Source organism: Mytilus edulis, chromosome 6 (genome assembly GCF_963676685.1).
Source record: "Mytilus edulis chromosome 6, xbMytEdul2.2, whole genome shotgun sequence".
NCBI classification, from domain to species: domain Eukaryota; kingdom Metazoa; phylum Mollusca; class Bivalvia; order Mytilida; family Mytilidae; genus Mytilus; species Mytilus edulis.
The window spans coordinates 43,520,273-43,544,366 of record NC_092349.1 but is presented as its reverse complement, the minus strand read 5'-3'; the positions used below and the strand labels follow the sequence as shown (position 1 = coordinate 43,544,366).

The following is a 24,094-nucleotide window of genomic DNA, read 5'->3' as shown; positions in this document are numbered from 1 at the left end:
TATGTGCAGCCGGCATACTGTACTATATATAGTACATCCAAACTTAAGGAATTTTATCATAGAAGCTGTGGTCACCTCAACATCAAAATTATTTCACATGTTCATTATAATGTGATATTTTGAAGATATATTTTAAGTTATTCACTAAACATTAAAATGTGATAGTGCTAGTTAGACATATTGTTCTACAGATTCGGGTGTTGTTTCAATATATCATAAATTCTTTCTGTATGTAATTTAGGCACCATCATTTTATTGGGAGTTAGAGATTTTATCTTTTGGAGACAGCCAGGATGAGAGTGGTGCTGTTATTTCTTTTGGATTTGCTCCCTCTGCTGAGAAAAAAGAAGGAGCATGGACAAATCCTATTGGCACATGTCTGTTCCTTAAGTAAGTAGGACTGTTGAATAATAGTTCTCAAAGGTACCAGGATTATAATTTAGTACGGCAGACACTCGTTTCGTCTTCAGGGGACTCATCAGTGACGCTCAGATCAAAATAGTTATAAAGCAAAACAAGTACAAAGTTGAAGAGCATTGAGGACCCAAAATTCCAAAAAGTTGTGCCAAATACGGCTACGGTAATCTATTCCTAGAATTAGAAAATCCTTAGTTTTTCTAAAAATTCAAAGTTTTGTAACAGGAAATTTATTAAATAAAGACTATATAATTGATTTTATATGGTCTTGAATAAATGTACCTCTGAAAATGTATCTTTTTAAGATTTAAATCTTTGACCGTCTGTCCATTTGTTTTTCTTTAACTCTCATTAATGCCCATGCAACCACTAAAAGGTTGTTTGATAAGTTTCAATAAAGCTTGATATGATAGTCGAATAAAGTATAAAAATATTTGTAAAAGGAAAAAATAATAAAATGTTTGGTCATATTAGATTTTAATAATATTTTTCATTATTTATTATTTGTCAGTGGATGGTGGTAATAGATCAATATTGTACTGATGAGCCTTTCAATAAGAAGAAGACTTCTCTATTTCCATTGAATTGCTTTCATAAAACATTTCTCCTAATATTTTTCATTGGAAAAAATCAATCCCTCATCGTAAACATTCCTGAGAGGAAATACACTGAAAAGAAAGTTTATGAAAATAAGTTCTCTTGGTACAAGTGTTTTATTATTACCAAGATTTTAAAACTTTACTTTTTTAGTAATGGTAAATCTGTCCATTACAATGGAGCCAGCCTCTTGCAGTGGAGGAGTGTCCGCCTTGATGTTACCCTAAATGCAGGAGACATCGCTGGTATTGGTTGGGAGAGGACTGATGAATCTCCTGTTCAAGGTCAGACACCTAAAGGTCGTGTGTACTTTACCTACAGAGGAAGACTTCTTAGTTCCAACATGGAGGACGTGTCTGGAGGCATGTTTCCTGTTGTACATGTTCAGAAAAAGGTTAGTGTCATAAGCCACATTTAATCTACCAGGCTTTTGATGTCATTTGTACTTATGTACAAAAGGAGATATCTGAATATATTTAAACAAAATGCATAACATATTATATTCATTCTTGTTGTGTACATAAAAAATTGATGTATGGGCTCTTATACTGTACTGGATTGAAAAGATCCTATGTATTTTAATACATTTACCAGGCAAAAGGTATTTGAAATATGGGGTCACATTAATTGCTTTCAAAGGGTCATTTGTGAGGAGTGAAAATATGATGGTATGTACTGAAAAAAAATGAGAATAAAAATGGGGAATATGCCAAAGAGACAACAATTCCATCAAAAGCTAAAAACAGCCCAATGCCACCAATTGGTCCTTTAATATTCATATGAATTAGAATTACTCTTGGGACAACACATTCTAAGTGCAATCAATATAAATATTTTGTTGAATTTTGTAGGGCACCAGATTAAGAGCAAATTTTGGAACCAGACCATTTGCCTATGCTAAAGGTCAACAGCATAGAGATGCTGCTGATGAAGCAAATGATTTAACCAGAGAAATCCGAGAGAGTTTTGGACACCTGCCATTCCATCATGCATCCGAGAGTGAAGATGAAGAACCAACAGTGGCTAGTCCAGAAGTGGCACAGAAAGAGGATTTAAAATCTCCACAGGGCCCTTCATGTAAAGTCCCAGAGATACCTAAACCACAGAAAGGTAAAATCCTTTTGAGTCCTCCTTGTAAAGTCTTAAAGATAACAGTTTTCTTCATGAACAGTCATATAGAGATACCGAAGAAAGATCAAATCTCTCAGGGTTAAATTTTAAAGCTTTTGAAGTATCAGATAATGAATATAGTTTTATAAACAATAGTTTGTCCCTATATTGTCATGTAATAGTCCCAGCTTTTTAATATGTACTTCTTATCTTTGCTAAAAACATGCCTCAATGAGGAGTTTTATTTTAAAAATGATTTTGGTTTAAAATGATATAAGAAGGCATTACTTTTGGTAAATTTCGAGTTTAGGGAAGTGTCCTCTTTGGTTACACTTGTAAAGAGTTATATCAAATAATGTTGTGTATTTTTTGTTTTATAGAATATGATACAGATTCATGTAAACAGTACAAGTTGTTCAGTAGCTATGACAACTTTTTGTCTACTGGTCCAGACTACTTGTCAACTGCTACACAGGAAGATGAGTCTGATGAGGAACCAGTTGAAGATGATGCACAGACAGAGGACCACTATGCCCTCCTAGTAAAGGCATGGGAACAGAAAGTGTTCCCTGTTATCAGGAGAAGATTCAGAAATGAGGCTGAGAGGAAGGATGGACTGGAACAAATTAAAGGAGCATTACAGCTTGGTAAATGATAATGATGTGCCAATTTCTTAAATCTGAAATGAGATTAGTTAGAATGTTGAGAAAGTAAAGAAGACAAAATTATAATTATAATTGAAAGATATAAATTAAAAAAAAGAGTAGAACAATGCAAGGGTAAAAAACAAAAGAAGCAATGCCAGGAATACATATTACAATATAAAACAAAAATAGTAATGAAAACAATAGCCAATTTCTTAAATCTGAATTTGTAATAAATAATTTTTTTTGTTGAACAAGTTGTGGACAACTTTGATGGAAAGAAACTTTATTTAAAACTATCTATAAATGGAAAAAAAAAGAGTGCAATGCAAGAAAACAAAAATAAGCCAGAAATACAACGTTCAACAAGAGAATTTCATGTAAAAATAATTAATATAGTCATATTTTATGTGTCTGTAATAAGATTTCAATCATTCTTAATAATGATTTTAAAGTTTTAAATACTTTCAAAATCATTTTCCTGCAACTATCAGGGGCAGTAATTCCTTTAGATCACAATCAAACACTTTTGGGTAGATGGAGATGAAAAATTCCTATGTATAATTGATATCTATTCAATGAAAGAATTATTTTGATTAGGTATGACTGATATTGCAAGACAGACAGTAGAATTCCTTTATGAAGAAAACGGTGGAATCCCACGTGACCTCCATCTTCCCACAACAGAAGATATTAAAGAAGACCTAGCAAAGTTCACAATAGAGAGGGTCAGAAAGGGGACAGTTGTAGTGGTCAGAAATACAGCTGAGACTAGCACAGCAGGGACCACTATGTTACCTATGTTTGCTGTTAGGAGTATGCTTAGAACATTTGGTTTGACAGGGACTGTCTTGGATGTTGATAATGTGAGTAGTTGTAGTTGTGACCTAAGATGATTTTGGCTATTCTTTTCAGATTCTCTTTACATCCTCAGCTTTCAAATATTTGTTTTGAGTATTTCTGATCAAGACAAATCCAAACGTATAAATGAAGATGTGAGATAAAATACATAGCAAACAATCAAATAGAAAAGAAAAAAAATGTAAGGACGGGGAATTTTGTAAAATACAAATATGTTGGATAAAATTTTTCCTGTTTGCAAAATAAACATTCCTTTTGTTACCAACTTATATGTTACTCATGATTAAATGCTGCATATTTTCATAGTATTTATTGTAATTTTTTTTTAAGTCGAATGAATTGGTACAAGTAGAAACCTACCTTCGGAGTGAAGGTGTACTGATACGATTCTGGTACCCTATAGACATGTTAGAGAGACCAGGCCAAGGTTTGAGGAAATCTTCAATCACTGGAGGACAGATATTAGATACTTCAAACATATACATTCACAGGTAGGTTATAAAGGCATGCTATCTGATGAACAAAAGTCAACTTTTTAAGTGCAACAAGATTATAAATTTATCAATGCAAATGAGATAGCAACCCAATAAAACATTGAAAGACAACTAGAGGTAAACAATAGACAGAAGTTATCCATAGCTTAAAAAAAATGATTTGATGGAATAATTTGTATGGATATGTTATTTTTTGTGATCAAATCAAATTTGCTTGTTTACAACGTTGACAGTGCTTTGATTATCTAATGTTTTTGTTGATATTTTGACATTTAATTCAAACAAGTTGCTTATTTCAGAGAGCTGCTTAGATGTGAAGGAATATTATCTAGGATGTACTGTAGAACAGCTCTATTAAAACTCATAGACCATTGTAACTCACCAGCAATGGAGATATACTCGTGCTCTGCCAGTCTGGGGTCAGGAATGGCTGCTAGTGCTGCCCTCTTGCAGCAGTTAGACATAGAAAACCTCCAGCTCTTGTCAGAGGAGCTACTGTGTCCTCCTCAACCTCATGGAACAATACAGAATGCCTCTCTAATCACATCCTCATCACTAGAACATTGTCTGGCTATCAGTTCTTGTTCCTTGACAAAGTTATTGTACCGTGATGAAGACAAGTTAAAAAGAGAGTTATCAGTGGCCATAGCCAGAGCAGCCAATCAGGGAGAAGATTACTTGACTGAGCTAACCAATCAGATTTGTATTTGTTTGCAGGTTGGTATATATGTTTATCTTTAAATTCAAGGTTTTTTTTAAGTCACTGTAATTCATTTGATATATATATCATAGAGTGATTTAAAGCAGCTGAAACAAACATATTTCATGTCTGTATAAACAAAAACAAGTACTGGATTAAACACAGTTAGCCTTATTGTTAATCAACATTTGAATAAACTAAAAAGAATAAAACATGTGTTGTAGGACAAACTGCATGCAACAGAAGAAAGGTATGTAGACAGACTGACCTGGTACCTGTATAGATCTCTTCTCTTTATCTATCCTATTTTTTTTTTAATTTCACAAATACATTTGAATTTAGAGATGTATAATTGCTAATAAAATTGACTTACTTCATTAAGATTGTATATGTATTATGCTTGTAGATTGCACCAGAAATGTTCCCATATGAAGAGTTCCCAGTAACAGAGGTTAAGGTCAACACAGATGTCCATTTCCCAGGGGCATCATGTTTGGTTGTGTCATGTAAAACTGATCCTAAAGTAGCCAAGAAAGAGTAAGTAATGTCTATAGATAAAAAGTGAACAGGGGAAAATATAGATGAAAAATTAATCTGAAAATACAGGTCAATCTAATAGTCAACTAGAAGTCACGTTTCAGTCTTCACTGATGGGCAGCACTTTCATAATGATTCTTTTCAATAGACTAAAATGGCAGACACTTAATCTTGGATACACCAGATTCTGAAGAAAACTGGTTCTTTTTTTTAAAAAGATGAATAATAAACCCTTGACTATAAGCTGTTGGTTTTACTGGTTACTAAAAACAATGATATAGATCAAAGACTCAAATAAGCAATTGAAAGTGAATAAAAATCTAGGAACATTTTTACTTGTTATAGATAATTTAATTCACTTATATTTTTTCAGCACATCACTGTACAAATCTCCATGGGCAAAAGTTCTATCGTACACTGGTAACCATGTAAGGAAGACAGGACAACCAACCAAACTGGATTGTGTTAGTTATCCAAGGGATACCAGCTCAACCAGTAACCAGAATGAGCAGTATACTCCTGCTATCATACCTTGTGATAGGGTCCATGTTAAACTGGGTGTGTCCCCACCTCCAGGGGTCATGTTGACAATACATGCTCTGTATCCACAATTCTTACTGGCAGTGGCTTACATAGAGACTTTGATAGAAGAAAAATATGGTTGTGGCACACAAAGTTGTGGCATGCGAGGACATGCTGGTACGACATCTAGTTTGCTTAGTAAGGATAACCACCAGAGTTTATGGAATGTGGATAACATCAAGATTACACCTGGAGTATTTAAACACATGATTGAGTTACTGTGTAGATATTTATGGAAGTGTAGTATTCCATCTCTCATTAAGGAATATATGTTCCACCTTTTAGCACAATCCTTGAGAATTCTGAATTATAGCGAGGGATGTAACGGGTCAGTTCTGCTGGCTTTGCAACCTCATCTGAATTTGAATACTGGTTTACTGGTACAACTACAAATGGAGCTTAGGAAATTATATGAAGAGGAAACCAAGGGGTGGGAGTCTATGTCAACAGCAAGTGGTGTTGGTATGGGTATTGGGGTGTGTGATAAAGGACGATTCTCTACATACTTTCATTCATTGCTAGAAGTAGTTTTGGCTACTGCTGAAACAAGATATGACGAGAGATCAAAGACTTTCATTGGGCTGTTGATGTCTGCAGGTGCGTTCGGTTCCTCAGCTTCAGGATCTTCTCATTCTTTAGGAAGTCCTACTTCATCAGCTAAGAAGAAAAAGGTCAAGGCTAAACGAGATAAAGAAAGAGGAGGAGCTGTACCTAAACGTACACCTGTATCCAGTCCTCGTGTGAGTGAGAGTGATGTGTCTCACTCTGCGTCAGCCAGCACATCCGCTACATCTACATCATCATTTTCATCGCTTCCTACATCAGAAAACTCATCATCATCTTCATCCCTACCAACCGCTGAATCTAGTAAGACATCACTTACTGGTTCTAAATCAGAAGATTTATTATGGTTTCAGAGAACTTTGATTGTGTCTCAGATTATTCGTCATTTGGCATTCCGAGAGAAACAAAGTGAAAGTTTCTTGCATACAGCCATTCTTGATGCAGCACACGTTCTTCAAGTACCATCAGCATACAATAGAGTATTAGTTATCACGGGAATACCAGATAAAATATCCAAAGACAATGTACATTCAGCTGTTCAGAAAGCAAGTCAGTCTAATGGGGGAATTGACAGGAATGATGTATTCATTCCCCTTCAAACTGTAAGTCCAAAGGTCAGAGCTGTTGAAAAGACAGAAAATCCAAGTCAAGTCGAAAGTGAAACTGTGTCAGAGCAGACGACAGAGGCAGCAGGTGTTGCCAAGGTAACAGAAGAAGTACCTGCTCCTAAAAGGACAGAGGCTGTCATTAAAGGTTCAGCAGTAATAAATATCAATTCTAAATCCAAAATGGAAAATATAAAAAAGTCATTAGTCAAAAGTTTTTCATTTGGTCATGATGACCTTGTGGATGTTCCTGAAGAAATGATGACTATATCAACTGTCAATGCCATGTTAGTTACCGCTGAGCCCCAGGCTAATGACGCATTGGAAGAATATTTACAGTATAAATTTTTTAACGGGTCTAATCTTGAGGAAATAACAGAGCCTGGGACTCTGGCTCTCATTGAAATATTCCATAGTTGTTTTATTATGGATCAGAGACACGGTAGTGAAGATTTCCGTCAAGATTCAGGTTTTATATGTCTAAGTAAAGATCTGATTCTTCAACATGTACAGGAAAATATGCTCTTCTGTTTCTTCAACAACATTAAACCTCCAAAGAAGTCATTACAAGAACAGGTCACACAGGTGTTAAGGAAGTATGGCATGCTGAAGTCACCTGACAAAGAAGGGTAAGTTTCAAGTTTACACACAAATTTATACAAATACATACAAATTTTTTTGTTATTTTAAACAAATTCTTGTTAGTACAAAATGTGTTAGAGACATACCTATAGCTGTTTTGTTAATCGTCAGCTATGAACAGAAAGCTCTTAATCTTTTTTTCAATATTTGAAAAAAACACCTGCCAGTGGGTAGTTATGCCCCACCTACGATAGTAGAGGGGCATTATGTTTTCTGGTCTGTGGCTCCGTTCGTTCGTTTGTTTGTTCGTTCGTTCATCTGTCAGTTCAGGTTAAAGTTTTTGGCCAAGGTAGTTTTTGATGAAGCTGAAGTCCAATCAACTTGAAACTTAGTACACTTGTTGCTTATGATATGATCTTTCTAATTTTAAAGCCAAATTAGACTTTTGAATCCAATTTCACAGTTCACTAAACATAGAAAATGAAAGTGGGAGTTTAAGGTTAAAGTTTTTGGTCAAGGTAGTTTTTGATGAAATTGAAGTCCAATCAACTTGAAACGTAGTACATATGTTCCCTATAGTATAATCTTTTAAATTTTAATGCCAAATTAGGTTATTACCCAATTTCACAGTCCATGGAACATGGAAAAGGATAGTGCGAGTGGGGCATCCATGTACTTTGGAAACATTCTTGGAAGAAAATTAAGATTACACATACATGTACCATAAGATACATAGTGTGATGCAAACATTTTATTTTTTACAACCTTCTGAATTACAGTTAACTAGAAACAAAACCAACAGCAAAGATTACTGTTAAATGGAAGTATTGCTATCAATTATTAGTTTAAAATACTGTTCCATATTTATAATTCTAACTAAACAATCAAATGAAAACACAATTAATAAAAAATTTGTGTATGAAAAATTCTTGGAAAAAGACTTTGTAAGTACTACTACATGTTAATTCAGAATTTTTTTGCCCCATCTACAATAGTAGAGGTTCATTATGTTATGTTCTCTGGTCTGTTCATCCATTTGTTCGTCCCTTCTTCCATTTGTTTGCCTTCTGTCCCGTTTCAGGTTAAAGTTTTTGGTCAGGGTAGTTTTTGATGAAGTTGAAGTCCAATCAACTTGAAACTTAGTTTTCCCTATGATACGATCTTTCTAATTTTAATGCCAAATTAGAGATTTGACCCCAATTCTACAGGCCACTGATCAAAGAAAATCATAGTATGAGTGGGGCATCTGTGTACTGTGGACACATTCTTGTTTTCTAATGTTTTGCTATGATTGGAATAAGAAAACTATCTACCAGAGACCAGTACATCATTTGTATGAAGTTTTTCCAGAAATTTCAATCTTTGATTTCACATTTTTATTAATTGAACAATGAGCAATTTAAGCAATAATTTCTGAGTTTACATTTCCTTTTGTTACTTTATAGATCACCAGGAGACAGAAGTGGTAAAGGGAAAGGACCCAAGAGATCTCCAAAATCCTCCAAAGAAAAAGTTGTCATGGGAGTGTCAGAAAAGTAAGATTTTGAATTTTCGACACAACCGAATACCACACAACGAGGTTTGACTGTAGTTTAAAGCAAATATATAAAACAAGGTTCTTGTGAGGTTAATAATGGGTATGAAATTTGGTTACTACTGTGAATACTTATGAAAGGAGTAGGTCCGGTAAGACCCCTTTTTGGCCCCAAAATATAACAGTTTTACAAAATTGTTAAAATGTAAACTTTTAGTTATTTATTGGACAGTTGAATGCTTCTGCTACATAAATATGGGCTGTTTTTGACAATACAATGCACATATATCAGGTTGTAGCACCATTAAGTCATGCTAAATTACTGATATCTTCAAAATTCTATCATTTTAGTTAAATTTTAGACGGTTTCCTTGTAAAACGAAAGTGGCCGCATTCGTGTTCATCCTTAATATTGAAATGTAAGTTGTATTTTATGATAATATATAACATATATAAAGGTTGTGGATGAACACGGATGCGGCCACTTTCATTTTTGACAAAAACCATCTGAAAAGTGACGTTTTTTGGCATATTTGAGAGATTTTTTATATTTGAGCTTGAATCAGATCGTTTTTAATGACTAAATCAGTTAAAATCTTTCACTTGTACTAATTAAATCAAGTGAAATAGACACTTAAGTCTTTAAAAAGTGGTCAAAATCTTTCGTCAGATGAAACTGAAATTTGAGGCCAAAATGAGTCCTTACCGGACCTACTCCTTTGATAAAAACTAGAACAAGTCAAGAATAAGAATGTCAGTACCTTCTTGTGTCGATGGCAGTGATTTGCAAATAATGGCTATTAGACAAGTTTCTAATTTGTCTTTTAACATAACCTCTTGCATTGTGATTACTGGTAATTGATTATTCTGTTTTTAGACCACCACATCGTGACAAAAAGCCAAAGGGTAAAGACATGCCAGAGAAAACACACAAGGAAGGTGCAGAGCAAGGTGCCAAGGCTGGAAAGGTAAGGAAGTTAGATGAGGGTGGTAAAGGGTTATTTTTGTGCAAAGTATTTTGCCATTTTTGTTTCACTTGCAGCTGTGAAAAAGGTTTGTTATTCAACGTGTTTAGTGAAATCGGTAAAAAGATCAATGCGCAAGACATTTTTAATTGAACATTCATCGTGAAATGGCAATTTTACTTTGTGTTCTTCCATGCAGATACCCTCCCCACTTTACACCAATCTTAGATTAAACATAGAAAAACTTAACAAAGGGCAAAATTTGTTTTAATTATCAATGCAGCAGGATTTACTGTTGATTCATATATTTTCGTGTGTACCCATTTTTTTACATTAAGAAAAACTTATGTGTGTGGATATTTCATTTTTGGTAATGCCAAGTCTGAATAGAAACCTATAGAAAATTTGCTGTTCAACTACACCCACAAAATCCATAGTATATATTTTATCCTTTTGCATTTAATGAAGTACCAAAAAAGGCAAGTTGTTTTAATGGGCTGTCAAAATATTGTAATTTCTGTATTATTTTTATCATTGTAGAGTTGGCCAGTTGAAGAATCAAGATATTTAACTCTTGAAGGATTCCTACAGTATGTTATAGACCTGGCAAAGCAAGATATAAGATCTGTATGGAGGGCTTTCCTAGCCTGTGGATTTGATCTTTTTTTTGAAAGGTATTGACTCTTAAAAAAGCAATAAGTTATCAATAACATGATATAACATTCTGAAATAAGTTGTCTTGTAGATTTGAACTTGAGATTAAACTTTAAACCACTCATGGCAAGGTGTATTAATTGACAAGGATTTCTAGTTCAGGGGCAAATCCAGGCATTTGAAAAAGGGAGGTTTCCCAACCCAGAGTAAAGGGGGGGTTCCAACTATATGCTCCCATTCAAATGCATTGATCAGCCAAAAAAAGGGGGGTTCCAACCCCGGAACCCCCCCCCCCCCCCTTCCTGGATCTGCCTATGCAGTTTTCCTGTTGTATGTCAGTGGTTCTTTATGAGTGCTACAACTTCTTTCACCAAAACAAAACTGGTCACCATGCTTGATATAACCAATGTTGCTGAAAATTGCTCGAAACACCACTCACTTTGGAAAGGATCCATCCAGGTCTTATAAAATTAAAATAAATTGATATTATTCAATTTTATATTGGTGCTTGAAAAGAATTGTATTACATTTCTGTTGTTATTAATGTTAACAAATTTAGCAAATCGTATGTGTGCACACTTTGAAAAAGGAGACAGTGATTCATTGATTTCTAAACAAAGTGATAACATATTCAATTTAATTCTACAGGTGTGCCTGCCTTGACAATAACCAAGCTTTACAGATGACCACACAGTGGACATTAGAAATGGACTCAGCCTTGGTCCAGTATGTTAACATGTCAGCCAAGAAATTAGGAGTGGCTCCCTCAAGATTACATCCACATGAGATGAAAATACCAGAGGAGATATTAACCAATGAAACATATGCTTGTTTACAAGGTAAGGAGATATTAACTAATGAAACATATGCTTGTTTACAAGGTAAGGAGATATTAACCAATGAAACATATGCTTGTTTACAAGGTAAGGATAAATTAACTAATGAAACATATGCTTATTTACAAGGTAGGGAGATATTAACCAATGAAACAATTGCTTGTTTACAAGGTAGGGAGATATTAACCAATTAAACATACGCTTGTTTACAAGGTATGTTCAATATTTTATTTCATATCAAAACATACTCTTGGGGTGAGGTATAAAATGTGTACATGATTTTGACATCAAGGATTTGTAATAAAAAAAAATGCTGCAAAAAAAACTCTCCACAAAACAAAAATTGACTATGGCTTTAATATTTATATTTTAAGATTTCTTCACCTTCTTAACTTTTGGAAATCATCTAAGTTTCTGTGTACTATTTTCAATTGATTTATTTTTTATTCCTACCTTAATTAAGATGTTTGCTTTGTCCTGGAGAAGATGATGACATGATTCTGTATTTTTCAGGTGTTCCTGTTGAAAGTGTCAGATTAAGATTTGCATTTCTACAGTCACTGAATAATACTCTTGAAACTATTTTCTTGCCAATGGTCGACCTACGTCCTGCCAAAACCTACAACAGGAGTACAGCCTCTGCTCTATCAAAAATAAGAGGACTTATATTTTATGACTCAAAAGTAAACTTTGTTAACCGTATTATGAATGCAACTGCCAAGAGAAAACCAGATCAAGCTGCACCAGAAGTTACACTGGATCCATTGGAAAATTTATCAGGTAAGGAAGGGTACCAGGCCAACAAACACTAAACTGTTACCCTTGATCTTGTTGAAAATTTGATTTGTTAAAGTTACTAATTTAAACATTATACACATTTTGCTTCCAAGACTTTTGGATTTGAGACTTGTTGATACAGAGATTCCAGAAAACTGCTTAGTTTTAAACATATTTAATTATAGTGGATTGGGAAACAAGTTTTGCAACTTATATTAATCCCTTTCCACTTTGCGGGTGCGAGTGCTGCCTTGTAGCGGCATTAGCCTGCTCTTTTTCGAAATCTACAAGGGTGTGTTTAACGTGCAAGAGATATGGCTCTCTTTTAACACGGGTCAGCCATTTATCGTCCCCTACCAACCAACTATCATCTTTTCCTCCTGCTTATAATGCACCATATAAGAATAAGGAGATGTACAATTTTCATTGAGACAGCTATCCATCTGAGACCACTAAAGACCAATTAAACATTTATGTTAGTATCTTGTCTTCAACAATGAGCAAAGCCATAACACATAGTGAACAATAAACGGCTCCAACATGACAACTAATCGTATGAAAAAAACCAAAAGATAGATTTTAATTAAAAAAATAGATGGGGAAAAAACAGTCAGCATGTTTATCTTGACTTTATTTTTGGCCTATTTCAGGTGATGAGAAAGCTTCTTTAGTTGCATGGTATTGTCAGACTTTCAGACAATTATCTAATATACCATCTAAACAGCTGTGTGTACGTCTAGCTAGTGGTGGAGATCCTACCTATTCTTTTAATGTCAGATTGACGGGAGAAGAAGTCCATGGAACAAGTAAGTTTATTTTCTGCCCAACTTGTGAAAATGTAGGAATGAAATATGTTTCATATGATGAAATCATAATCTTTCAGTCAGTTTAATTGAAGTCTGGAGCTGGCATGTCAGTTAACTGCTAGTAGTCTGTTGTTATTTATGTATTATTGTCATTTTGTTTATTTTCTTTGGTTACATCTTCTGACATCAGACTCTGACTTCTCATGGACAGAATTTTAATGTGCGTATTGTTATGTGTCTACTTTTCTACATTGGCTAGAGGTATAGGGGGAGGGTTGAGATGTCACAAACATGTTTGACCCCGCCGCATTTTTGCGCCTGTCCCAAGTCAGGAGCCTCTGGCCTTTGTTAGTCTTGTATTATTTTGATTTTGGTTTCTTGTGTACAATTTGGAAATTAGTGTGGCGTTCATTATCACTGAACTAGTATATGTTTGTTTGGGGGCCAGCTGGGGGACGCCTCCGGATGCGGGAATTTCTCGCTACATTGAAGACCTGTTGGTGACCTTCTGCTGTTGTTTTTTTCAATGGTCGGGTTGTTGTCTCTTTGGCACATTCCCCATTTCCATTCTCAATTTTATTACTTATTGTAGAAAACCTTGCTTATTTTTTACCTCAAACAGTTACTATAATTCTGCAGTATTAGGAATATAGATTGATTTAGAATTTAACAGGCATAATTTGAAGATGGTCAGACAATCAGAAGTACATGAGTGTATGTAAATAAAGATCTTTGTTCGTTTCTGTTTAATGTAAATTCATTCACAACTTTTAAGAAACTACTTCATATTTGCACATTATATGGGAAATACATACAATCATGAAATGTGAATGAAGAAAATAAGATTTTCAATGTTGTAAAGTCATAATATGTGCTTATTTTATAGTTTTCATGCCATAATTTCATTGTGGAAACATTGTGCACATCTTAAAAATTTTGTGAAGCTTTTAAATCAATCTCTCAAAATATGTTGTTGTATATTTGGTTTTGACATACCATACTTTTCCTATTGAAATTAAACCAATAAATTGAAACGAAACATGTAAAATAAAAATAATTTAGCTGTAAAATATACTTATCTCATCATGTTCAGAAATACAGACTGATAAAAAAATTGAATTTTCAGGTGGTTCTTTCCGACAGTTCCTGAGCCAAATTGCCAAAGAGCTTCACTCTTTGAAGTTGATAGTCCCCTGTAACAATAGTAATTATAAAAGTAGATGTCTGCTACATCCAGGGAAGATGACATTCCCAGAGGAAAGATTGACACAGTTCTTTGGACAGGTAAGACAGTCAGGGAGTTTGGGATAGCATTTCAAGAGGGAAAGGAGGGGAACTTTTGATAACACTACAACCAGGACATTCAAAAATTTCTATATGAGAAAGCATAGACATTTATTCATTAAATACCTTACCATTTAGCGACATTGATTGATTGAACGATTTTTACCTGCTTTAATTTACATCCAGTGATGTTGAAAGCAAATTCACCTTTGTTCACTTATCACACAGATTATTTATAAAATGATAAATCAGCTGGACACATCTCACAATACTGTATGAAATAACATTAAACTAAGACAAAGACACTATCTTGAATATATATACATATATGTTAAATGTCTAGATTCTTCAATGTCAATAATAAATGATACAAGAGGTTGAAAATTTGGTGGCCATTAATCTCTAGAAGCAATTTAAGGTGGTACCTAACACTACGTTGCGTTGTTAAGGGAATATTAAGCTTCTCAATGATCAATATTGGTGTTTGTCAAACTGATATATATATAACCAGTGTAATTTTTCTTATAAAATGGTTGGTTCAAATTTTTGGAAATTTTTACATTTTTGTCAAAGGATCAAAGTAAATACTTTGTCAAAATTTTATGAAAATTAAACAAGCCAAATTAATTTTAGTGAAGGTGTTGGGTACCACCTTAAAAATTGTGACGTTTTATTTGTTGTTGTGGTGAATAGTATTTGATTACATACCTGAATGATTTTCTATCTTATTCCTTCGGTAGCTTTGCCAAAGATTCAGAGAAATTTTGTTTTTTAAAAATTACAATAATTTTTGTTTTTTCAATCTATAAGAATGCACATATATATTGAATTATAAAATCATTCCTGGGTGCATGGTATATTCAAACGTAACTGTCAATTTAAAAGTTGGTTAAAAATTGGCTACTCAATGCATTATAATTTATATTTGTATGAATTTTAGATTTTAGGTATTACTATAAGAGCAGACATACCTCTGGGGTTAGATCTACTGAAGTCTTTGTGGGAAGCCATTGTATCTAATGATGAAGACCCAAGTACCAATCTACAAGAAGCTGACCCACTCACGTACAACTTCATGAAAAAGATCGAAATGGTACTTGTATTGAAAGTTTTTATCAAGTGTCCAAATGAAAAAAAAATGAAACTGAATCAGTCTTTAAAAATCAATTTAAATGCTCATGACAGTCATTGATTTTTTCATGTCTCACTTGGGGGCATTAGGTTTAAAAGTCTGTGTGTCAGTTTGTTTGTCAGTTCATCTTTTCATGGTGAAATGACTTTCTCAGAAGTATAAACTTGGGCTTTGGGAGATCATGGTAAGCATGGTGGTCTTGTACAAAGGGTTTATATTTTTATCTCACAAACATTTTCCTGTGATGAAAGATTGCCTGCTTAATTTATAGCATCCATATGTTTATTATTTATTAGGGGCCTTGGTGACAGATTGGTCTTAGTTGATCATCTATAGTTAGGTTTTGGGTTTTCTCTGGGCACTCTGGTTTTATCCACCAATAAAAACTGACCTCCATGATATAATTAAGGTAGCTGCAAGTGGCGTAAAACATTAAAAGATAATCACATTTCATTAAAATGTTCCTAATCATTGTGCTTTTTAATTTCTTCTAGGTTGAGTCAGAAAGTGAACTTCAGGCATTGTGTTCAGATGTCTACCCACAGTTTGTTTATTCTACTCTGTCTGGAGAAGAAGTAGAACTGATACCTAATGGACACAAAGTTTCTGTCTGGTAAGTTGACAGAAAATTTAATGTAGCTAATTACGAAGGTCTTCTATCGATTCACCTCCATTGAGTAGAGAGTAGGAGAGTCAAAAGATATATAAATACTGGGTAGATATGAAAACTAAAAAAAACTTATAAAAACAGAGTACTGTTGATTCATTTATTTTAGTGGGTACCAATTTTCATGGTTTGAGGAAAACTTGCATATTCGTGGATATTTAATTTCGTGGTTTTGACAAAGTATGCATATATTCCTTTAGAAAATTTGCAATTCGTTGAATGTTTAAATTCGTGGTTTCCCGGTATCCACGAAATCCACGAAAATTGGTATCCAACGAATAATAATGAATCCACAGTATATGAAAAAAAAATATATGGTATACATCAATTACACAACAACCAGGCAACATAAAAAAAAAATCTGTACGATTGTCAAGTTCTAAATCATTCAGATTCTAGAAAAAATTGTTATTTTGAAATCACAATTAAAAAAATATATATTTATTTTTTCAGTTGGGAGAATAGACAAGAATATGTTGAAGCCATCCAGAGATTGAGAATGACTGAGTTATTACCAGAACATAGAGTACAGTCATTACATTGTGGTCTGGCATCACTTATACCTCTACAGTTATTGAACATACTCTCACCTTTAGACCTAGAAATCAGAACCTGTGGCTTACCTGAAGTAGATCTAGCTTTCCTCAAGGTAAAATATTGAACTTACTTGTATATATGAATTTGAATAAGGTGAACCAACACCTGAAGTGGTTATCGTGTTGTTGGGTAATAGTGGGTGGATATTGTAAGGTATTCACAGTTGTCTTTCAATATAGATAAGTAAAATAAAACAATAAAGACAACAACACCCATCAATTACCGCATGGTAAGAGTTTATTCTGGTCGACATGTTTTCGCCAACTTCAGGACAATATTACACATGAAATCAAACAGTGAAGTATAAATTTTGCAGTTGTGCTGTTTGCTGAACAAAAGAGGTTGTTATGATGACGTTATAGATATAAATAGAAAGTGAAAGTAAAATAAGAATAAAGTATAGTTAAAATTGAAAGTTTGTCGATAAAGTTATTAACGATGTGGTTAGCTGCCATTCTTACACGTCTGTGTAGTTGTTCTCATGGAGGTTTTAAGTGGTAATATTGTAGAAATGATGAAAGTAGATCATAAAATGTCAGTTCATTTCCAATTAGGACAACACTCCACTGGCCATCCCGTACCAATTCAACTGGCTTCGCCTTGAGGGAGGTACTGCTTCCAATTGCGTTGATAATAGGGTGAAGTGTATGATCGCTGTAATTTTTGGAATTTTAAATCTTGGTAGATTCATTCATAAATATTATATTTCATAAAATATCATGTATTACAGGCACACACCATGTATCAAGTGGGACTGATGGAGAGTGACAAACATATAGAATTCTTCTGGAATACACTTGAGACTCTTAGTCAGGAGGATCTCTGTAAATTTATCAAGTTTTCTTGTAACCAGGAAAGAATTCCACAGACCTGTCCATGTAAAGAGGGTGGAGCAGAAACCACACATGTCCCTCCTTATCCAATGAAGATTGCTCCTCCTGATGGTTCAGGTAGTCATATATATATATGCAATAAAATTATAACTGCATTACAGTTATGAATCAGTATTGCATTACAACATTATGCATTACAACATTAGAAATGCATTTCAGTATGGTTATAGAACTTTATTCATTACAATTTTACACTTATAGTTACTGTAGGTGTAATACCACCATTCATTTTCCCCTATTAGTCTTTGTTAAATTTGCACTTTTCAAAAAAATCTGTAGAATGTATCTTTGTTTCAAATAAAGAAATACTTGGCATGAGTAAAGTTTTATCCTGTCCAGTACTGTAGAAAAAAAATTCACATAACATTTCATTGCATATAAGAAAATAACCATCACTGGAAGTTAACCAATCAAATTTCTCCCCTTATTTTATCTGTGTACAAGGTTTAGTCACCATGTAACCTCAAGATTACAAAATATTCTATAGAAATCCCAAATAAAAAAATAATGGTGCTTTGAAATACCCAAGACATATGTTTATGACACAGAAATCTTTTACTGCAATAAAATGTAGGATTAATTACCTACAACTGTCAAATTCAAAGGAATATTTTTTTCGACCTATTTTCGTATACAACCGGATGTGACGTACCATAAATTGGTGGTATTACATCTGTAACACAAATAGGAAATTCATTACAATGGAAACCACAACAGAAATAATTTGAATGCCCCTAACGGAGGGGCATTAAGTTAACCTGTGTTATATTGTATATATCAGTACGTCACTGCATTGGTTTCTGTTCTTTGACTTTAGTTTTCCTCAACCATATGTTATGAAACTTATACACAATGCTTATTACCACAAAACACAGATCAAGTTTGAAATTTGGTGGCATTGCTTTTACCTTTCTAGCATTTTCTGATTTTTAGCTCACCTGGCCCGAAGGGCCAAGTGAGCTTTTCTCATCACTTGGCGTCCGGCGTCCGTCGTCGTCCGGCGTCGTCCGTCGTCCGTCGTCCGTCGTCGTTAACTTTTACAAAAATCTTCTCCTCTGAAACTACTGGGCCAAATTTAACCAAACTTGGCCACAATCATCATTGGGGTATCTAGTTTAAAAAATGTGTTCGGTTACCCGGCCAACCAACCAAGATGGCCGCCATGGCTAAAAATAGAACATAGGGGTCAAATGCAGTTTTTGGCTTATAACTCTGAAACCAAAGCATTTAGAGCAAATCTGACATGGGGTTAAATTGTTTATTAAGTCAAGATCTATCTGCCTTAAAATTTTCAGACGAATCGGACAACCGGTTGTTGGGTTGCTGCCCCTGAATTGGCAATTTTAAGGAAATTTTGCCGTTATATGGTTATTATCTTGAATATTATTATAGATAGAGATAAACTGTAAACAGCAATAATGTTCAGCAAAGTAAGATCTACAAATAAGTCAACATGACCGAAATGGTCAGTTGACCCATATAGGAGTTATTGCCCTTTATAGTCAATTTTTAACCATTTTTCGTAAATCTTAGTAATCTTTTACAAAAATTTTCTCCTCTGAAACCACTGGGCCAAACTTATCCAAACTTGGTCACAATTATCTTTGGGGTATCTAGTTTAAAAAATGTGTCCAGGGACCCGGCCAACCAACCAAGATGACCGCCATGGCTAAAAATAGAACATAGGGGTAAAATGCAGTTTTTGGCTTATAACTTAAAAACCAAAGCATTAAGAGCAAATCTGACTATTAGAAAATTGTTTATCAGGTCAAGATCTATCTACCCTGAAATTTTCAGATGAATCTGACAACCTGTTGTTGGGTTGCTGCCCCTGAATTGGTAATTTTAAGGAAATTTTACTGTTTTTGGTTATTATCTTGAAAATTATTAAAGATAGAAATAAACTGTAAACAGCAATAATGTTCAGCAAAGTAAGATTTACAAATAAGTCAACATGACCGAAATGGTCAGTTGACCCATATAGGAGTTATTGCCCTTAATAGTCAATTTTTAACCATTTTTCGTAAATCTTAGTAATCTTTTACAAAAATCTTCTCCTCTGAAACTACTGGGCCAAATTAATCCAAACTTATCCACAATCATCTTTTGGGTATCTAGTTTAAAAAATGTGTCCGATGACCCGGCCATCCAACCAAGATGGCCGCCATGGCTAAAAATAGAAGATAGGGGTAAAATGCAGTTTTTGGCTTATAACTCAAAAACCAAAGCATTAAGAGCAAATCTGACAGGGGGATAAATTGTTTATCAGGTCAAGATCTATCTGCCCTGAAATTTTCAGATAAATCGGACAACCCGTTGTTGGGTTCCTGCCCCTGAATTGGTAATTTTAAGGAAATTTTACTGTTTTTGGTTATTATCTTGAAAATTATTATAGATAGAAATAAACTGTAAACAGCAATAATGTTCAGCAAAGTAAGATTTACAAATAAGTCAACATGACCGAAATGGTCAATTGACCCCCTAAGGAGTTATTGTCCTTTATAGTCAATTTTCAACAATTTTTATAAAATTTGTAAATTTTTACTAACATTTTCCACTGAAACTACTGGGCCAACTTCATTATAGATAGAGATAATTGTAAGCTGCAAGGATGTTCAGTAAAGTAAGATGTACAAACACATCACCATCACCAAAATACAATTTTGTCATGAATCCATCTGCTTCCTTTGTTTAATAGTCACATAGACCAAGGTGAGCGACACAGGCTCTTTAGAGCCTCTAGTTTTGTTTTTGGAAACTTATGAAACTAAAACTGAATGCTCATTACTACCAAACTCCTTTCATGTACGATTTTTTTTCCCAAACTCTTTTTCCATTCTTGAGGTATAATCCTTTATAACTATATATGCAAGCTGGTGCATCATCTGTGTCCCATGGATGCATTTCTTATTTATTTATACTTATGGTACTATTTGTATTTTTAGGTCCACCAGATTCACGGTTTATCAGAGTAGAAACCTGTATGTTCATGATTAAACTGCCACAGTATAGTACACAAGAATTGATGACTCAAAGATTATTATATGCTATAAATTGCCGAGAGGATCCTCTTAGTGGATGAACAATATACATGTACATTGATAATATTGTGGAAAAGATCTGCAAACTTCTTGATGAAGCATTTTACAGTTCATCTAAACTATGTTCATCTGAATGATTGAAGATGAAAGATGTTTAACCTTTCTAAATAAGATATATTTATAAAATTTCAGGAGGTTATTTTTTTCTGTCTTTTTTTCTCCCTTTATGGTGTAAGATGTAAGATATATATTCTCCGCACAGTTGTAGTTGGTGTGTAAATTTATAGAAAGTGAAGTGTTGTCTGACAATGTACAGTATTTTTGGAAAAAAGTATTATAGTAAAGAAGATCTCCATTCTAATGAAATACAGAAATTATATCTCATATGTGTAAATTACTTCATAGAAGTGAAAGCTTTTCTTATCCTAAGAGAATTTACTGAATATTTTTTGTGATGTAAATTTAAATTTGAATTTAAATATGAAATATTGAATCTTTGCAAGCATTTATCAAGGGATGAAATATTGAATGTTTGCAAGTATTTATCAAGGGAACATTTTGATAAATAAGAGAGTTTATATTGTAAATTATTTATTCGTTGTTATCACAATAGGAATTTGAGTTTTGACGATCAGATTTACATAATAATTTGATCATTAATGATTAATCAGTGTTATTAGACTAAGCAGCACTGAAAAACTTATCAGTCTATTTTAATGGTGATCTTAAATTAAAGTAACCATTCACCATCCAGGCTATCATCAAATGTAAAACCATATATGTGTGTGTGTGTGTTATATATGTGTGCGTGTGTGTTATATGTGATATGTATAGGTTTATTTATTATATATTTTGTTTGTGTCAGCATTGTTGATATAGTGATGGTTGTACTATTTTAAAGCTTTATTACCATAGAAACTATTAGTATTTTTGCTACAACAGTAACCATAGCAATTTTATTTATAAGATGTACTATATTAATGTTTTAACCTGGTTGGTTTTATTTGTTATGAAAACAAAAGATTACATTTGAAGAAATGTTTTCTTTTGGTAGTAGTGTTTAATCTAATTTGTTTTATTAAATGTTCTTGAAACTGAAGATTACATTCTTACTGAATGTGTCTTTTGTATTAGTATATTTTATCTAATATGTGGGTTGTGTACACAGCCTTTGATTAAGTACAGATATATGTGACTGTGGGTTGTGTACACAGCCTTTGATTAAATACAGATATGTGTGACTGTGGGTTGTGTACACAGCCTTTGATTAAGTACAGATATATGTGACTGTGGGTTGTGTACACAGCCTTTGATTAAGTACAGATATGTGTGACTGTGGGTTGTGTACACAGCCTTTGATTAAGTACAGATATGTGTGACTGTGGGTTGTGTACACAGCCTTTGATTAAGTACAGATATATGTGACTGTGGGTTGTGTACACAGCCTTTGATTAAGTACAGATATATGTGACTGTAGGTTGTGTACACAGCCTTTGATTAAGTACAGATATATGTGACTGTAGGTTGTGTACACAGCCTTTGATTAAGTACAGATATATGTGACTGTGGGTTGTGTACACAGCCTTTGATTAAGTACAGATACGTGTGACTGTGGGTTGTGTACACAGCCTTTGATTAAGTACAGATATATGTGACTGTGGGTTGTGTACACAGCCTTTGATTAAGTACAGATATGTGTGACTGTGGGTTGTGTACACAGCCTTTGATTAAGTACAGATATATGTGACTGTAGGGGCACCCTAGATTGTGTTAGTCTGTCCATGTCTGTTATTTAACCCAAATATAAAGTTATAGTGTTTTATCTGTGGAAAAAGGCAATAGATAAAGAAATTTGGATTCCCTCTATATACAATATATTTATGAATTTGTTTTAGAACATAATCCATAATACTTGAACTACATACACATGATACATGTTTGAACAACAAGAATTGATATCATTCTGGTCCCCTGTACCGTAATTAATCTACAAATGGATCATAGGTACCAGATATATAATCTGGTATGAACTTCTTTTAAGATGTCCAATATTTGGAATACTGTTTTGTTACATGTGTGTAACTAATCCTTAAAATATCATATATTCAACAAATAAACAAAAGTTAAACTCTGGTGGATAGTTGTCACATTGGCAATCGTAGCACATATGCTTATTTTTATATTGAAGCGTGATATTATTATTGTACAAGTCTTTTCTGCAATTTATAAATTGCAGTACTTGCGCTATATACTATAGACAGCTTATGTATTATAATTTCATAAGTTAATGCTTTTATATTTCCATGGATATAAACACCTTTGTATCCCCACCCACCTATTCTGCCATATGAGTGTTGTTGATCTATTCACTCCATATAACCTGACCTTTTGACTTATTCAACCATATAGCTCGACCTTTTGACCTATTCACCCCATATAGCCTGACTTTTTGACCTATTCACAACATATAGCCTGACTTTTTAGACACATCTTTCTACATCATATTGATATTAATGAGTGCTGCCATTCTTATTTTGTTACTTTGTAGACACCATTTTAAAATCTAAATGATAATTATTAGCATTTACAGATAATAAAAAAAATTGACAATGATGTTGAAATGAACAATTTTAAATATTTCTTAAAAAATCGAAATTGTGTTATTTAAAGCATTTATTCATACTTTTTTTTATTTTTCATTTGAAAAATTTATATTGTGAATAAAAAAAAAAAACATTGTTACCTGTGCTAAAATACTATGACAAATGCTGCTTTCTATCAGGTATTCACTGTGATTCAAGAATTTTTATCACATTCATGTTTTTCCTGAACTTTTCTGTTAGAATTTTTTTGTGATAGAAATTTCCAGCTTAAATGAAGATGAATATGATAATAGAATGGCCATATATTATTGTTTCCTGCTTTGTTATATTGTTACCATGGTTACCAGATGTATAAAGTTGCTGATAGATTGTATGCTTTCATTGGTTTTAATAAATTATGTTACAGATAAGTTGTCATTATGATTCATTCTCAACAAAGCAGTATTGATTTGAATGATTATAATGCTACTGACAAGAAGTTGCACTTAAGAAGCAATCAGTTATTCAAGATGGCCACTGTAGAAGATCAGAGTAATTTGTCCTTATCTTCTAATAAGTTTTTCTGTTTGCAAATTAAATTTGAAATGTAGAACTATGGACATGAAATAAAGG

The 24,094-nt window shown here is 33.5% G+C and overlaps 1 protein-coding gene across 1 annotated transcript in view; it reads left to right on the top strand.

Annotated features, from left to right (window-relative positions):
* Positions 1–23,892, top strand: part of LOC139527713 (probable E3 ubiquitin-protein ligase HECTD4) — a 59,007-nt gene extending 35,115 nt beyond the window's left edge. The window contains exons 43-63 of the mRNA XM_071323338.1: positions 242–390; positions 1,168–1,408; positions 1,866–2,124; positions 2,505–2,771; positions 3,369–3,634; positions 3,960–4,120; positions 4,423–4,840; positions 5,230–5,360; positions 5,734–7,740; positions 9,139–9,228; positions 10,105–10,195; positions 10,733–10,866; positions 11,495–11,685; positions 12,196–12,462; positions 13,110–13,265; positions 14,392–14,549; positions 15,490–15,642; positions 16,176–16,294; positions 16,802–16,997; positions 17,676–17,895; positions 20,784–23,892. Coding sequence (XP_071179439.1) covers positions 242–390; positions 1,168–1,408; positions 1,866–2,124; positions 2,505–2,771; positions 3,369–3,634; positions 3,960–4,120; positions 4,423–4,840; positions 5,230–5,360; positions 5,734–7,740; positions 9,139–9,228; positions 10,105–10,195; positions 10,733–10,866; positions 11,495–11,685; positions 12,196–12,462; positions 13,110–13,265; positions 14,392–14,549; positions 15,490–15,642; positions 16,176–16,294; positions 16,802–16,997; positions 17,676–17,895; positions 20,784–20,920 — 5,811 coding nt within the window. The 3' untranslated portion in view covers positions 20,921–23,892. The remainder of the gene's footprint in view (positions 1–241; positions 391–1,167; positions 1,409–1,865; positions 2,125–2,504; positions 2,772–3,368; positions 3,635–3,959; positions 4,121–4,422; positions 4,841–5,229; positions 5,361–5,733; positions 7,741–9,138; positions 9,229–10,104; positions 10,196–10,732; positions 10,867–11,494; positions 11,686–12,195; positions 12,463–13,109; positions 13,266–14,391; positions 14,550–15,489; positions 15,643–16,175; positions 16,295–16,801; positions 16,998–17,675; positions 17,896–20,783) is intronic.
* The last annotated feature ends 202 nt before the right edge of the window (positions 23,893–24,094 follow it).